This window comes from Heptranchias perlo, unplaced genomic scaffold (assembly GCF_035084215.1).
Source record: "Heptranchias perlo isolate sHepPer1 unplaced genomic scaffold, sHepPer1.hap1 HAP1_SCAFFOLD_59, whole genome shotgun sequence".
NCBI classification, from domain to species: domain Eukaryota; kingdom Metazoa; phylum Chordata; class Chondrichthyes; order Hexanchiformes; family Hexanchidae; genus Heptranchias; species Heptranchias perlo.
In genome coordinates, this window is record NW_027139612.1 from 3984413 (window position 1) to 4000727 (window position 16315).

General features: G+C 43.6%; 1 protein-coding gene and 4 non-coding genes across 5 annotated transcripts in view; 2 read left to right on the forward strand and 3 right to left on the reverse strand.

Moving 5' to 3' along the window:
* Window positions 1-6428: 6428 nt before the first annotated feature.
* Window positions 6429-6501, forward strand: trnav-uac (transfer RNA valine (anticodon UAC)). The gene has a single exon. It is a non-coding gene; the product is annotated as a tRNA-Val (tRNA).
* A 315-nt stretch (window positions 6502-6816) lies between these two features.
* trnae-cuc (transfer RNA glutamic acid (anticodon CUC)) lies at window positions 6817-6888 on the reverse strand. Its single transcript has one exon. It is a non-coding gene; the product is annotated as a tRNA-Glu (tRNA).
* Window positions 6889-7394: 506 nt separating this feature from the next.
* Window positions 7395-16315, reverse strand: part of LOC137316337 (probable G-protein coupled receptor 139) — a 50069-nt gene continuing 41148 nt past the window's right edge. The window contains exon 6 of the mRNA XM_067980403.1: window positions 7395-7546. Within this exon, the coding sequence (XP_067836504.1) occupies window positions 7395-7546 (152 nt within the window). The remainder of the gene's footprint in view (window positions 7547-16315) is intronic.
* On the forward strand, window positions 13961-14032 carry trnaw-cca (transfer RNA tryptophan (anticodon CCA)). Its single transcript has one exon. It is a non-coding gene; the product is annotated as a tRNA-Trp (tRNA).
* On the reverse strand, window positions 14694-14766 carry trnav-uac (transfer RNA valine (anticodon UAC)). Its single transcript has one exon. It is a non-coding gene; the product is annotated as a tRNA-Val (tRNA).

Sequence of the window (16315 nt, forward strand, 5' to 3'; positions counted from 1 at the left end):
TCAGTTAAATGGCCGCCTTGCCCCTCAGTAAGATGACTGCATTGCTGGTGTCAATTTTGTTTCAGGTTCATGACATTGAAGTTGTTCATAGATTCATTGTTTCATAGCAGGTACAGCACAAGAGGAGGCCATTCGGCCCACTGTGCATGTGCCAGCTCTTCGAAAGGGCAGTCGAATTGGTCCCAGTTCCCCCTCTGCTCTTTCACTACAGCCTTTATGGAGGCTTTGTAATAGTAGTTGTATTGTGGAAATACATATATATGTATATATGCAAATTGATGTTGTAGTCGTTGCTGTAATATAAATATATATATACAAGTTGTTGTTGTCGATAGATTGTCTCTCAATCTTTTACTCTTTAAATTCTTCTCCTTTATAAACTGGGCTTTGTTTCTGTGTAAATGAATGTTGCCGAGAGATTGTCCCTGTAACTGAGGGAGGGATCTCGCTGTGTGTTTGGTTTTTTAAAAAACATTTTTACTTTGGCTGTTTTGAATGTCATGAATTTGTTTGAACTCTTTGGCTAATTGGAAAAATCCACAAACTGTAAGTTGACCACAAACTACAGGCTTTTTATCCACTGCTAATTAAAACAAGAGAAAAGAGCAAAGGTAAAGTTCGTTCACCTTTGCAAACTGCAACATAAAGGGTCAAGTAGCAAAATAAGGCCAGGCGTTTTGTCCCCTGTTCCAGGAACAGAAGAGAAAATGAGCACGGGGCAATTTGGACACTGCAGCAAACACAGGCAGACAGACCAGCACCTTTTAGGGGAGGGGTGGTGAAGGCTGGGGGTGGGGGTGGGGGTGGTGAGTGAGGGAAAACAGGAGAGAAAACCCTGCAAACTTGTAATGGAGAGAGAGATGCAACTTGTGCTCTTCAGTCTGCCCTGAGTGTATTTGTGTCTCTCTCTTTCTCCCAACTTTTCTCTCTTTTCTTTAGATTTTCTGCTTTGTAACTGGGGAGTTTGTTTGTCAGTGGTATTTGCTGAGGGAGTGCTCCCTGTGTAATGGAAAGAGTGGGTGAGTGAGTGTGAAAGTGTGTGAGTGAGTGAGTGTGAGGGAGCTCGAGGCTCTAGCTGAGCAGTTTTAATCGCTGGCTTTGTTTTTAATCAATTCCCTTTCACTATCTCTCTCTCCCTCCAGAGGACTTTTTTTTGTGGAAATGCTGTAACATGAAGATGTGGAAAGAGATTTTTTGGGAGGAGGAGGATTCCTTGGACAAGAAGCTTTCTCTCCACAGGGGACTGACCGAGGCCTTCACCACAGGCTGCACCCAATTGGGCTCACGTGAGCTGTGTTTGGGTCACTGTGGGATCACTGGGAGCACTGTAGGAACACTGGGTGCACTGTGGGATCACTGGGATCACTTTGAGAGCACTGGGACACTCTACGATTACTGCGACACTTTTCATCACTGAGGCAATATCACTGGGTGCACTGTAGGATCACTGGGTCACTCTGCGGTGACTCTGGGATCATTGGGTGCACGGTGGATCACTGGGACAGTTTGCATGTCTGGGGCACTATCACTGATTGCACTGTGGGATCAGTTGGTCACTGTGGGAACACTGTGGGATATTTATTTACCCAGTTGGGCGGAATGGCCCCTGTTTCTCTGCTGTACATTCGATGTAATTCTATGTAGTCTACAAATATATATAATGTTGTTGTTGTCGTGAAGCAGGGAACCCCGGAGAGACTTCTTTACCCAGATGGGCCGAATGGCCTCTTTCTGTGCCGTGCTGTAGTCTATGCTATATATATATATATCTATAGATAGATAAATACATTATATGTACAAGAACATGTTGTTGTAAAATAGAAATAGCTGTTTGGCCGAATGGCCTCCGTGCTATATTGTGCTGTACTGTACATTCAATGTAAAATATATATAACTATACAATTATATCATATATTATGTTATACTACATTTTCAAGAATTTGTTGTTGTAGTCAAATGAGGAATTATGGGGACAATCGTTACCCAGATGGGCCGAATGGCCTGTATCTGTGACGTGCTGTATTCTACGTAATATTTATGTGAAGATATATTATATTGTACAATACGTACAAGAAGTAGTTGTTATAAAATAGAAATAACAGTCGGGCCGAATGGCCTCTGTACTGTTCTGTACTGTACATTCGAAGTTAAATATATATAAATATATTATTAGATGAGAAACTTTATTATATCTTCTACTCCAGGAGTTGTTGTTGTCAAGTAAGAAATTCAGGGGAACTTCTTTATCCAGATGGGCTGAATGGCCTGTTTCTGTGCCGTGCTGTATTCTATGTAAAATATATATTAAATTCGATAACCTCCGAATCCGGGCGCGGGGCTCGATTAACCCCCACATGATTAACCTGCACCCGGTCGTTGAGATGCAGAGAGTCCGTCAGATTGGTGCTGCCTGGTGATTTCCCTGATTCCTGCGAGCAGTCAGGCCTCGCTGCGCAGTTGAGCGGCTTCTCACCAGCAGGGGGGCCCCGATATTTCGTGAGTGGTGAGCACCTCTGAAAGGCAGGTTGCACCTGTTAAAGGCAGCCTCCACCTCTGAAAGACCGGCTGCACCTCTTAAAGTCAGGCTGCACCGCTTAAAGGCAGGCTGTACCTCTTAAAGGCAGGCTGCACCTCTTAAAGACAGACCGCACCTCACAAAGTCAAACATTTGATTCAGATACAAACGTCCGGCGTCATGTCATCTCGTATAGTTTTGATTGGTAGCTTCTTTTGAATAAAACAGACCATTGCTTAAAATGACTGGCTCCCAGTCACTGTTTTGAAGCCATTTATCAGCCTGTCTTTTTCAAACTGGTCAGTCTGTTTGGAATCTCTGAGAATGTTAATCAAGTCGACAGCTTCCATAGTTTGTGAGAAAAAGACAACAAAGAACCAGGATGTTCGAAAGTTCGGTTACAGTTTCGTGTAGTATTTGTGAATTATTTATTATTTTCTGTTCCAATAAGGATCTGGTTGAGCTTTAGAGTAAAACTGTTGTCTTACTGCTACTATTTGTTTGTTCTCTTACTGTTTCATCAATTTGTTCGGCAGTTAAAATCTAAAACAAGATCGAGTGTAGTGTGACTCTATCACCCTCTGAAGAGCAGGCACTGTTAGGCACTGGATAGAACGAGTGGGCTGAGATAATCTGAAGGGGTTTCACTGTTCATTACCTGGAGCCCTTCAAATATTACATTGATATCAGGACAAGCGGAAACACTGAGACACTGGGATTGAAGTCTCACCTAACAGAGGAGCTGCTTTTTCAAGCTTAGAAATACAGCTGATTTTAAATTAGCAAAATTTCACTTCATTAAAGTAGACAAAAAGGCAACTATCTCTGAACTGTCTCCATTATCTGAAAAACACGGACATTTTACTGATCGGGGAATAATGATCTTGTTCAAAAAATACAAATTAAAAATCAATTCTAATCTTTTTAAAATAACGAACTGATTTAAAGCATTCTCCAACCAAACAAAAGCACCAAGCATTCCCAGGACATTGAGAGATTATGTGAGTGGGCAAATCTGTGGCAAATGGAGTTCAATGTGGGGAAATGTGAGGTCATCCACTTCGGATCTAAGAAAGATAGATCAGAGAGTTTTCTAAATGGTGAGGAGCTCGGAACTGTGGGGGAGCAGAGAGATTTAGGGGTCCAAGTACAGAGATCATTAAAAGCTAGTGGACAGTTACAAAAATAATTCAAAAGGCGAATAGAATGTCGGCCTTTATTTCTCGAGGGCTGGAATATAAAGGGGTGGAAGTTATGTTCCAGCTGTACAGAGCTCTGGTTAGAGCCCATCTGGAGGACTGCATTCAGTTCTGGGCACTGCACCTCAGGAAGGATATATTGCCCTTGGAAGGGCTGCAGCGCAGATTCACCGGAATGATATCGGGGCTAAAAGGGTTAAATTATGAGGACAGGTTGCATAGACTAGCCTTGTATTCCCCTGAATAAAGAAGATTATGGCGTGATTGAATTGAGGTTTTGAAGATGATGAAAGGAGTTGATAGGGTAGATAGAGAGAAACTACTTCCTCTGTTGGGGGAGCCGAGAACAAAGGGCCATAACCTTAAAATTAGAGCTCGGCCGTCCAGGGGTGATGTCAGGAAGCACTTCTTCACACAAAGGGTAGTGGAAATCTGGAACTCTCTCCCACAAAAGTCTGTTGAGGCTGGGGGTCAATACAAAATTTCAAAACGGAGATTGATAGACTTTTGTTAGGCAAGGGTATTAAGTATTAAGGAACCAAGGCGGGTAGATGGAGTTAAGCTACAGATCAGCCATGATCTAATTGAATGGCGGAACAGGTTGAGAAGCTGAATTGTCCACTCCTGTTCCTATGTAACATGCTCGAGTGGCTGAATGGACTCATCTTGTTCCTATGTTACATGCTCGAGGGGCTGAATGGACACCTCTTGTTCCTATGTAACATGCTCGAGGGGCTGAATGGACTCCTCTTGTTCCTATGTAACATGCTCGAGGGGCTGAATGGACTCATCTTGTTCCTATGGAACATGCTTGAGGGGCTGAATGGACTCATCCTGTTCCTATATTAACATGCTCGAGGGGCTGAATGGACTCCTCTTGTTCCTATGTAACATGCCCGAGGGGCTGAATGACGTCCAGATCCTGTATAACAGTCTCGAAGGGCTGAATGGCCTCTTTCTGTTCCTGTCGAACAGCCGTGAAGGACTTGCCGCCATTTTGTCCAAGATGGCCGCCTTGCTTACAGACATTTTGTCCAAGATGTCCGGCGAACTTGCCACCATTTTGTCTGAACATTCGAGCCGGACCTTTCAGGAGCGAGATTAGAAAACATTTCTACACACAAAGGGTGGTAGAAGTTTGAAACTCTCTTCCGCAAACGGCAATTGATGCGAGCTCAATTGCTAAATTTAAATCTGAGATAGATAGCTTTTTGGCAATCAAAGGTATTCAGGGATATGGGCCAAAGGCGGGTATATGGAGTTAGATCACAGATCAGCCATGATCTGATCAAATGGCGGAGCAGGAACGAGGGGCTGAATGGCCTTCTCCTGTTCCTATGTTCCTATGATATTATTTATATGGAATTCCGAAAGGCATTTGATAAGGTTCCACACAAGAGACTGTTGGCAAAAATGAAAGTGCATGGAACTTGAGGCAACGTATTGACATGGGTAGAGAATTGGTTCGGAGATAGGAGACAGATTTTGGGGATAATGGGTACATACTCCAATTGGCATCATGGGACTAGTGGTGTCCCCCAGGGATCTGTAACTTGGGTCTCAGCTAGTCACCATATTTATCAATGACTTAGATGAAGGAACAGAGAGTCGTATATCCAAGTTTTCTGATGACACCAAGTTAGGTGGTAGAGTAAGTAGTGTGGAATGCGATTGGAAAGTTGCAAAGGGACGTTGATAGATTAAGTGAGTGGGCAAAACTATGGCAGATGGAGTTCAATGTGGGGTAATCCACTTTGGACCTATGGTCATGGTATTTTCCAAATGGTAAGAAGCTCGGAACTGTGGAGAAGCAGAGAGAATTAACGGTTCATTCACATAAATCAGTAAAAGCTAACGGACGGGTCCAAAAATAATTTAAAGGCTAACGGAATGTTAGCCTTTATCTCAGGGGGCTGGAATATAAAGAAGTCGAAGTTATGTTCCAGTTATATAAAGCTCTGGTTAGACTGCGTCTGGTGTAACTGCGTTCAGTTTTGGACACTGCACCTCAGGAAGGATAGATTGGCCTTGGAGGGAGTGCAGAGCAGATTCACCAGAATGTTACCGGGGCTAAAAAGGTTAAATTATGAGGACAGGCTGCATCGACTCGGCTCGTATTCCCTCGAGTCTCGAAGATTGAGGGGCGGTCTGAGCGAGGTGTTTAACATGTTGAAATGATTCGATAGAATAGAGAGAGAGAATCAATTTCCTCTGTGGAATCAAGAACGAGGGGGACATAACCTTAAAATTAGAACCATGCCATTCAGGTTCGAAATTAGGAAGCACTTTTTTACACAAAGGGCAGTTGAAGTCTGAAATTCTGTCCCCCAAAAGGTTGTGGATGCTGGGGGTCAATTGAAGCTGTCAAGACTGAGATCGATCGATTTTTGTTGGGTAAGGGTATCGAGGGATAGGGAGCAAAGGCGGGTAAATGGATTTCAGTTATAGATCACCTGTGATCGAATTGAAGGGCGGAACAGCTTCAAGGGGCTGAATGGCCTCCTCCTGTTCCCTGTGGAAATGTTGAGAAAATGCTTTGTTGAGGCTGTGACGTCAGGGTCAACCCCTGTCCAAACAAGGCAGGCCACATTTGGGAGTTTAATAACTTTGAAATGAACATTTTTCTTTTGTGACTTGTGCAACTTCGATCAATTGAATAGTTATGAGAGAGTCAATGCAGTCATTCGAACTTCTGGCTAATGACTGAAGCAGAAGTTTCTGTAGTGTAGTGGTTATCACGTTCGCTTTACACGCGAAAGGTCCCCGGTTCAATCCCGGGCAGAAACATTATGTTGGAGCAAATTTATTTTTTCTCTGTGAAATAGCCGGTCCTGTTAAATTTAACACAAATTCGTGGTCTCACGAGCATTGAACATTTTAAACCAACCCCTTAAAAATACACTGTGTCAAATGAGAAGGGATAAAAAGTTCATCGCACAAAATAAATTATTAAACTTTTCCAACTTCCTTCAGTCGCCTTTCATTCTGCAAAATAACGTTATCGGTTAATTAATGGTGATGAAAACAATGATTGTTTTTTTTTTCTTCTCACAGACTTTGAGTCAGTTCATGCGATTTACATAACAAGTGTTCAAAATTTACTTCCCTGAACGGGAATCGAACCCGGGCCGCGGCGGTGAGAGCGCCGAATCCTAACCACTAGACCACCAGGCAACTGTTTTAACAGCCTTATCAGATGTAGCATGGATTTCCCTTTCTCTGTGATTCAGCTTTTAATTTGTTTTCGCTCTTGATTGCGGATATTCCCGTGATTAAATAGGAGTAAATTACAATAGGCTCAGGAAACGGCAACGCATCTAACTCGAAATCAGAAGGCTGCGTGTTCAAATCACGTCGGGGTCACACATGTTCTTAGCGCTGGTTGGAGTCTGAATAATTAGGGAATTCATATTGCATTGCTTTTTTCGCAATAAACAGAACCCTGCTCTGAATTCTGCCTCACTAGTTCCCCAGTGTCAGGGAGAGAAGCGTCTGATTCCCTCATTTATTTTTTGTAAGAAACATGCGCAAACATGCTTATTAATTCAAAATCAGCCTGCAGCTCCACACGCAGAGAGATAAACACAGCCAGAGAGACAGGCAAACACCGGGAAATAGAGAAACCTGTTTCTCAGAAAATTGCCTGTACCTCCACGGTCGAATGTAAAGGCTTTTGTTGTTCACTTTCGTTCCACACCTTGGAATTCAGGAGAATCTGGTACATGGTTTGTCGGACAAGGCACGGGCGCGATGGCCCGAATGGCCTGCTTCTGAGCTGTATCCTTCCACGATTCGAAACTCAGCGCCTGGGGCGAAGCCAGCAGCTGCCTCGCTGCAATAATGGACCAAATGGAAACATTTTTGCAGGCCCGGCGAATTCAGTCGGTAACACATGGTTGTGGGTTCGAATCCCACGTTGGGCGAATTCTGTTTTAAACTTTTACGCTGCTTTCGCGAGTGCACCCTCCGCTTGCTTGACTGTCAGTGCAAGAGACGAGTCTGTGAGTGCCGCGCAGTGTGCAATGGTCAAAACATTAAAAGGAGCAGAAGGTTATTCGGGGTTCAGATACACAAACCTCTCTGATGAGCCTGAGATTTTGTCAGAGGTTGCTGCCTGCCCGAAATCTCTTGCCCTCTGACGAGGCACTTGCTCCGGTTTCAATTTACAAACTGGGTGAGTTGGTGATCGGGTGTCGGAGAGCTGGTTTGTGATCTGAGCAGGAGACTCAATGGCCCCGGGTGAGACAGAGAAAAAAATCAGTCCAGTCCCGGCCCCAATCTGCGGATGTGGAAGCAAACACGGGAGGAGGGTATGGTGTGAGGTCCCTGTCAAACCAACTGCCCGAACAAAGCTGGCCACAGTCACAGAATCAGAATGGCTACTCCCTGAGGGTGGGGGAGAGCCGATTCACGTGGAAAAGGATCCGGTCAAGAATGATCTGATTCATCAGGTTAGGGGAGGGAAATTAGGGAGCTCCTTCGGAACGTTAATTATTTGAAAATGAAGACGTTTTCCTGTGTAACTTGTGTTGTTTTGATGAATGACATTTTTGTATAAAGGCATCCGTAGAGAAGGATTGAGAGCTTTTAGGACTAGAGGGGAAACAGAGGAGATTTTTTTTTCACACCGAGGGTTGTTCCGATCTGGTAGCCACTCCCTGAAAGGGCGGTGGCAGCAGCTTTCATGGGAACTTTCAAAAGGCAATTGGACAGGTACTTGAAGAGGACTGATTTGCAAGGTTACGGGGAAAAGGCTGGGTTTTTTGGATTAAATTGGACAGCTCTTTCAAAGATGAGGCAGGGCAACACGGCCGAATGGCCTCCTTCTGTGCTGTAATATTCTACGATTCCATTCCATGATTTTAGTGTGGGACAGGACAGGTGTTGTTTAAAGTGAAGTGAAACTGTCCCAATCAGAGCAGAGAGAGGTGACTGGTCAGTTCCCCTCTGTCCAGTATAAATCACCAGCGGTTTTTTGTGGTGTAGAGGTTACCAGTTCGCGTTACACGTGAACGGCCCTTGCAATTTATGTTGCAATTGCTGTTTACATTCTATATTAATGACTGAGATGAGGGGACCGAGTGTAATGTATCTAAGTTTGCTGATGATACAAAGGTAGGTGGGAAAGTAAGCCTTGAGGAGGACGCAAAGGGAGGTGGACAGGTTAAGTGATTGGGTAAGAGGGTGGCAGTTGTGGTATAAGGTGGGAAAATGTGAAATTGTCCACTTTGGTAGGAAGAATCGAAAGCAGAATACTTTTTAAAAGGTGAGAGTCCAATATATGTTGGTATTCAGAGGGAGTTGTGTGATTTAATTGAGGTGTACAAAATTATGAAGGGCCGAGATAGAGTGGATGAGATGGACCTATTTACCTGAGCAGGGAGGTCAATAACCAGGGGGCATAGATTTAAAGTGATTGGTGGAAGGATTAGAGGGGAGCTGAGGAGAATTATTTTTACCCAGAGGGTGGCAGGAGTCTGGAACTGACTGCCTGAAAGGTTGGTAGAGGCAGAATCCCTCGTTACATTTAAATAATACTTGGATATGCACCTGAATTGGCGTAACCAAAAAGGCTCCGGACCGAGCGCTGGAAAGTAGGATTCGGCTGAGTGGCGCATTTTCGGCCGGCGCGGACATGATGGGCCGAATGGCCTCCTTCTGTGTTGAACATTTGCTGTGATTCTCCAAAATTGGCATTTGTTTTTTGTAACAGCAAGTCCTCTGATCAGGAATCGAACCAAGGCTGTGGCAGTGAGAATGCCGAATCCTAACCACGACACCACCAGAAAACACATATCAGGTTTTTAAATATATCTGGGAGTGTTTGTATTAGGTTCAAATAATATTTCTGGTTTTGTGACTCTGTTCGTTGCAAATGTATTTACATATACCTGTATTATTTATTTATTTATTGGGGTGCATATATACTAAAGCTACTTTTGGCGCTGATAAGAGTCTGTATAATTCCGCAATTCATGCTTTAGTTGCGTTTTCACTGGTTCCCCAGTGTCAGGGAGGAAAGTGTCTGATGCACTCTTTCATTTAATGTTACTAACAGAAGACAAACACTCGTATTCGTTCAAAATCAACCTGCAGATGGACACATACACAAATAGATAAACACAGACAATGATATGGACGTTATCTTGGGATTGCTGCACATGGACACCCAGGGGCGAGTTTACTGCAATGACAGACAAGAGTGGTTGGGTTTCTCAGGCCCGGCTCGCTCAGTCGGTAGAGCATAACACTCTTAATCTCAGAATCGTGGATTCGAGCTCCCCGTTGGGCGAATTCGCTTTTAAACTTTTTATGTTGCTTTCAGGGGAGAACCCAAGCTCTGACTCCACCCCCGACCTCCCGTGCAGTGTCACCGCGCACATTGTGGCCGCGCCCGGGCTGATTTCTCTCTCTCTCACCCGGGACCGCTGAGTCTGCTGCACCGTGATCACCAACTCATCCAGTTTGTGAATTTAAACCGGAACAGGTGTCTCGCAAAGGGCAAGAGAAGTCGGGAAGGCTGCAACCTCTGACAAAATCTCATTCCCATTAGAGATTTGTGTATCTGAACCCCTGACACTTTCTGCAACTTTTACAAGTTTTGACATTCACTGTACAGGACGCAGCACCAAGGGGCTCGTCTCTGACACTCACAGTGATGCGTAGGGCCGTTTTCACTCGTAAAACATCTACTGTGATATTGTGATATTGTCTTTGACTCCCTCACCAGCGGAAAGGGTTTGTCTATCTACCTTTCAAAATCATAAAAAGCCTTCTATATTCCAGTGGATACAAGTATGTAACCGATCCTCATAATTTAACCCTTCGAGCCCTGCTAACATTCTGGTAAATCTGGCCTGCGCTCCTTCCAAGGACAATATACCCTTTTAGAGTAAAAGGGAATAAAACTTGAAATGAGCGTCACTGAGGATCAGTTTTCTCTCACTCAAAGTTATCTGTTTCGTGAAGTAAAAGATGCAGCTTTTCAAGAATAAGGGAGCAGCCACTGTCGCCCTTTTTGGCAGGAGAAAAAGTCTCCTCCGTGGATGTGTATGGAGAGCAAGTTTCAAAACAATGTTCACACTCGGGAATCTTTCGCATGTGAAGCAAACACTACGGAAACCGCTGCTATCTCATTAAAAACAATGGGGAACTGACTTAGTCTCCTGTCTCTGTTCTGACTTGGAATGCGTTGCTTCTCCGTCCAGCAAAACTTAATATGTTACAACACAGAAGGAGATCATTCGGCCCATCGTGCCTGTGCTAGTTCTTTGAAAGAGCTATCCAAGATGTCTCACCACCATAAGCTTTTTCCTCATAAGCCCTGCAAATTGTTTTCCTTTTCAAGTATTTATCCAATCCACTTTTGAAAGTTACTATTGAATCTGCTTCCACCGGCCTTTCAGGCAGCGCATTCCAGATCATAACAACTCGTTGTGTAAATTATGTTCCCTCATGTCGCCTCTGGCTCTTTTGCCAATTACCTTAAATCTGTGCCCTCTGGTTACCGACCCTTCTGGCACTGAAAACAGTTTCTCCTTATTTGCTCTATCAAAACCTTTCATAATTTTGAACATCTCTTTCAAATCTCCCTTTAACCTTCTCCGCTCTCAGAGAATAATCCCTGATTCTCCAGTCTCACCACATAACTGAAGTCCCTCATCCCTGTTACCATTCTAGTAAATCTCCTCTGCACCCTCTACAAGGCCTTGACATCTTTCCTAAAGTGCGGTGCCGAGAATTGAATACAATGTTCCAGCTGCAGTCTAACCAGTGTTTTATAAACGTTCAGCATAACTTTGTAGCTTTTGTACTCTATGCCTCTATTATTAAAGTCCATTTCACCAGGCTCTCTATGTCCTCCTGAAGTCTGATACGATCCATCACATTGCTTACTACATTCCCGAGATTCGTGTCATCTGCAATCTTTCAAATTATACCCTGTATACCCACGTCCAGGTCATTAATGTATGTATCAAAAATGAAAACTTTTTGCAGTGTGACTTGTGTGATTTTAAGCCTAGTTTATATAACATCTTCTCATAATTTAACTCCTTAACCCTGGTAACAATCTGGTGAATCTGTGCTGCACTCCTTCCAAGGCCAATATATCCTTTCAGATTAAAAAGGTATAAACTTGAAATAAGCGTCACTGTGGATCAGTTTTCGCTCACTCAAAGTTATCTGTTGAGTGAAATAAAAGAAAGCGCTTTTAAAGAATAAGGAAGCAGCCACTATCGCCCCTTTTGACAAGTCTATTTTGTGGCACTTCATCAACCGCCTTTTGAAAGGCCATTTACACAACATCAATCACATTGCCCTCATCAGCCCTCTGTCAATTCACCACGAAACTCAATCACGATTTGCCTTCAACAAACCCAAAGTGGCTTTCCTGTCCAAATGACTATTAATTTTGCCCCAGATTATCTTTTCTAAAAGCTTCCCACCACCGTGGTTAAACTGACTGGCCTCTCGTTGTTGGGTTTATCCTTACACCCTTTTTTGAACAAGGGTGTAACATCTGCAATTCTCCAGTTCTCTGGCACCAAACCCTGTATCTAAGGAGGATTGAAAGATTATGGCCAGGACCTCGGCAATTTACACCCTTACTTCCCTCAGCAACCAAGCATGCATCCCATTCGGACCAGGTGAATTATCTACTTTAAGTACAGCCAGCCTTTCTAGTATCTCCTCTTTATCAATTTTCACCCCAACCAGTATCTCAACGACCTCCCCATTTACTGTGATTTACTGTGATTAGGCAGCATTTCCTACCTCGGTAAAGACAGATGCAAAATACTCATTTAGAACCTCAGCCATGCCCTATGCCTTCATGTGTAGATATCCTTTTTGGTCCCGAATCGGTATTTCCCCTCCTCTCACTACCCGTTTACTGTTTGCATGCCTGCTTATAGATGACTTGTAATGACTTGATGAAGGGATCGAGTGTAATGTATCCAAGTTTGTTGAAGATACAAATCTAGGTGGGAAAGTAAGCTGTGAAGAGGGCACAAAGTATCTGCAAGGGGATACAGACAGGTTAAGTGTGTGGGCAAGAATGTGGCAGATGGATTATAATGTGGGGAAATGTGAGGTTATTCACTTTGGTAGGAAGAACAGAGAACTGAATATTTTTGAAATGGTGAGAAACTATGAAATGTTGATGTCCAGAGAAACTTGAGTGCCTGGACACCTGAACTCCAGGTTGTGCTAACCTAGTATAAGCATCCAAAACCTGATGACAGAGAAAGTCTAAAAAAAATTAAGACAATAAACAACCCTTGGTGGTTTCTGAGAGTCAGCAAAGTGGGATGGTTTACGACCATGAGTTAAGATCAGTGGTGCTTACGTACAGAACAATGCAGCCGAATCGTATAAAGATAGGGCATGCTCCCTTCTCAAATGTTAGAGCTCTCAATAGGGGACAGTCAGAAGTCCATTGCCACAGGCAGTCCGCAAAGGTCAGGTCTGATATACCTGGATTCGCAGACAGGTCAGGTTGTGTTCATTGCTTGTCATTAATGTAATCTGTTGACAGTTGTATTGTAATAATAATACTGTTGAATGTAATGTTGAAGACACCTGTCGTGCAACTCTGTTGTAATCAGTCTGTTAAAATTGCTATTTTGTAACCACTCGGGCTAAAATCAAGCGGACGTTATTGTTGATGGATTAACAACCCATAGTTGCGACAGTAACGGGAGAAATCCGCAAACGAACATTCACTTTATATATAAGCGTCACACCCACAATTTATATTTTCGCACGTTCTTTTTTGCAGTTCTCACCAAAGTCCAAACATCGAAAGTCCACGTGTTTTTCAGAAGTTTCCCGTCCTGTTATGTATTTTGAGCAGTTTCCCACATATATAAACATCATACCATAGTTTATATTTTCACACGTTCTTTTTTGCAGTTCTAATCGAAGTCTAAACACCGAAAGTCCACGTGTTTTTCAGAAGTTTCCCGTCCTGTTATGTATCTTGAGCAGTTTCCCACATCCATTTCCTGTGATGTGATAATTCTGGGTGCAGGATGAATGTAATTGGATTTGCTGCAGTCCGCCGACAGCAGGCGATAGAAGCGAGCGCCATGCTGCCGCTGACAGGTGAAGGACACTTCTGATGCTGCCTGACATCTGGTGGGAGTGGGCGGGGATTTGAAAGCCAACCCATTCCACCAATCTCGGAGCTCTAAAGCGGTGCTTGACAACCATTGATAGAAACAAACACACACTGTAGCATCCAGGCCTCGTGGCGCAACGGTAGCGCGTCTGACTCCAGATCAGAAGGTTGCGTGTTCAAATCCCGTCGGGGTCACAATTTTTTCCCTGAGAGCCGGTTTGAACAATTCTGCAATTTAAGTTTTCTTTGCGTCTTCACAATTAACAGAACCCTGCTCGAAAGTCTGCCTCTGGTAGGGAGGGAAGCATCTGATGACCTCATTCATTTAATGTAAAGAACAGAAGACAAACACACATCTTCGTTCAAAAACCACCCTGCAGGTGGACACATAGTGAGATAAACAAAGGGCAGAGATGCAGACAGTATCCGGAAACATAGGGAAATAGACAAGAGACATAGATTGATCGCTTTGTTATCAGAAAATTGTCTGAACCTCCACGGTCAATGAAAGGGCTTTTGTTGGCCGTTTTCCCATTGCACCGGAGAATTCGGGAGAACTTGGTGGATGGTTGGTTCGTATTCCCTTGTCCCCCACCATTGGAAAAGGTTTGTCGATCCCACCCGACTAACTCCTTTCAAAAGCCAATCTGTCCAAAGCCAATATATCCTTCCAGATTAAAAGGGAATAAAACTTGAAATGAGCGTCACTGTGGATCAGTTTTCTCTCACTCAAAATTATCTGTTTAATGAAGTAAAAGATGCAGCTTACAAAGAATAAGGGAGCAGCCACTGTCTCCCTTTGAGGCAGGAGAAGAAAATCGATCTGGATGCTTGAGGAGACCAAGTTCCAACATAATGTTTCTGCCCGGGATCGAACCGGGGACCTTTCGCGTGTAAAGCGAACGTGATAACCGCTACACTACGGAAACCGATGGCATGACATGTAACACAATGGACAGCTGAATGGTGTGCTCTCTCTGCTCGTACTTGGAATGTGTTGTTTCCATTGCAGCAAGAGACACAGACAGTGGCTGCTCCCCCTTATCTTTAAAAACTCTCAGGGTACTGGGTTTGAGCCCCACGTTGGGCGAGTACCGTTTTAAACTTTTATGCTGCTTTCACTGGCCAACAGTGCAGAAATAATGCAGAATAAAGCATGGTATAGGTAGTCAGAATGGCCGCGCGGTCTAAGGCGCTGCATTCAGGTCATAGTTTGTTTTGGAGGCGTGGGTCCGGATCCCACTTCTGACAGTGCTTATTTTTACCAAGACGTGGAAATATTTTATTTGTGGATTGGGCTGCAGCTGATTTTTCTGCCAAGTTGATTTGCTCCTCCCACAAAAGCAACTGGCTTTGTCATGCAGATGTGACTTAAGTAGTTTTGAATGGTGAAATGTTTGACATATCAATGACCTGGAGAAAGAAATAGAACAGCAGTGGGAAGCAATAAAAGCGCTGATCAATAGAGTCCAAGAGAAATATATCCCACGACAGAGCAAGAAAAAACTAGCCAGAAATGACACACCAGGGTTGAATCAAGAAATAAGGACAAAATTAAAACTAAAGAAAAAGGCACACACTAGACAATAAAGGAGAGAGGGGAATGTGAAAAGACTGTGAAAGAAGGCTAACGAACTATTAGAAAGGCAAAAAGGAATAACAAAAAAGCAAAGTATTCTAGACACATCAACAGCCAAAGATATTTAGGATAGGAATAGGGCCACGAAGGGATACACACGATAAACTGACAGGCAATGACAGCGAAATGGCAGAATTATGAAACAGTCACTTTTCTTCAGTATTTACCAGGGAGTCTAATATTGTGGGCATGACAGGAGAAGAAGAGATCAAACAAAGTATAAAAACATTTAAGATCGAAAGGGGAGAGATAATTGATAAACTAATCAAACTTAGAGAGGAAATTTCCTGTTCGGAGCCGAACCAGAGTTTCAAACCGCTCAGCCACGCTAATTTCCGTATTACTGTTCAGGAGCTCGTTTCACAGGGACACGATTACTGCACTCCATTTAGAGAGGCTCAGTGACAGGTGGAAATTGATCTATTAATAGAATCATAGAATAGGACAGCGCCATTAGGATGCCATTCGGCCCATCGTGCCTGTGCTAGCTCTCTGAAAGAGCTGTCCAGTTAGTCCCACTCGCCTGCTGTTTCCCCATAGCCCTGAAAAAGTTTCCATCCAAGCGTTTATCCAATTCCCTTTTGAAAACTATGAGTTAAGAAAAACAATATTGAAAGGGGTGCTGGGGTCTCTGCAGCGTCGATGTAGAGTGTGTGATGATTGAAGTTATCAAGATGGTTGCTTTACACATGGTATGTTGTGCAATCATCCTGAAATATCTTCAATATCCAATACAAATTGAATTGCAAACCTGATGGACAAACACTGGAAAACAAGTCACGAGTGAACGCAAATCATCTGTGACTCGTTTTCAGCCTCACGGCACTTTAAATAAAGTG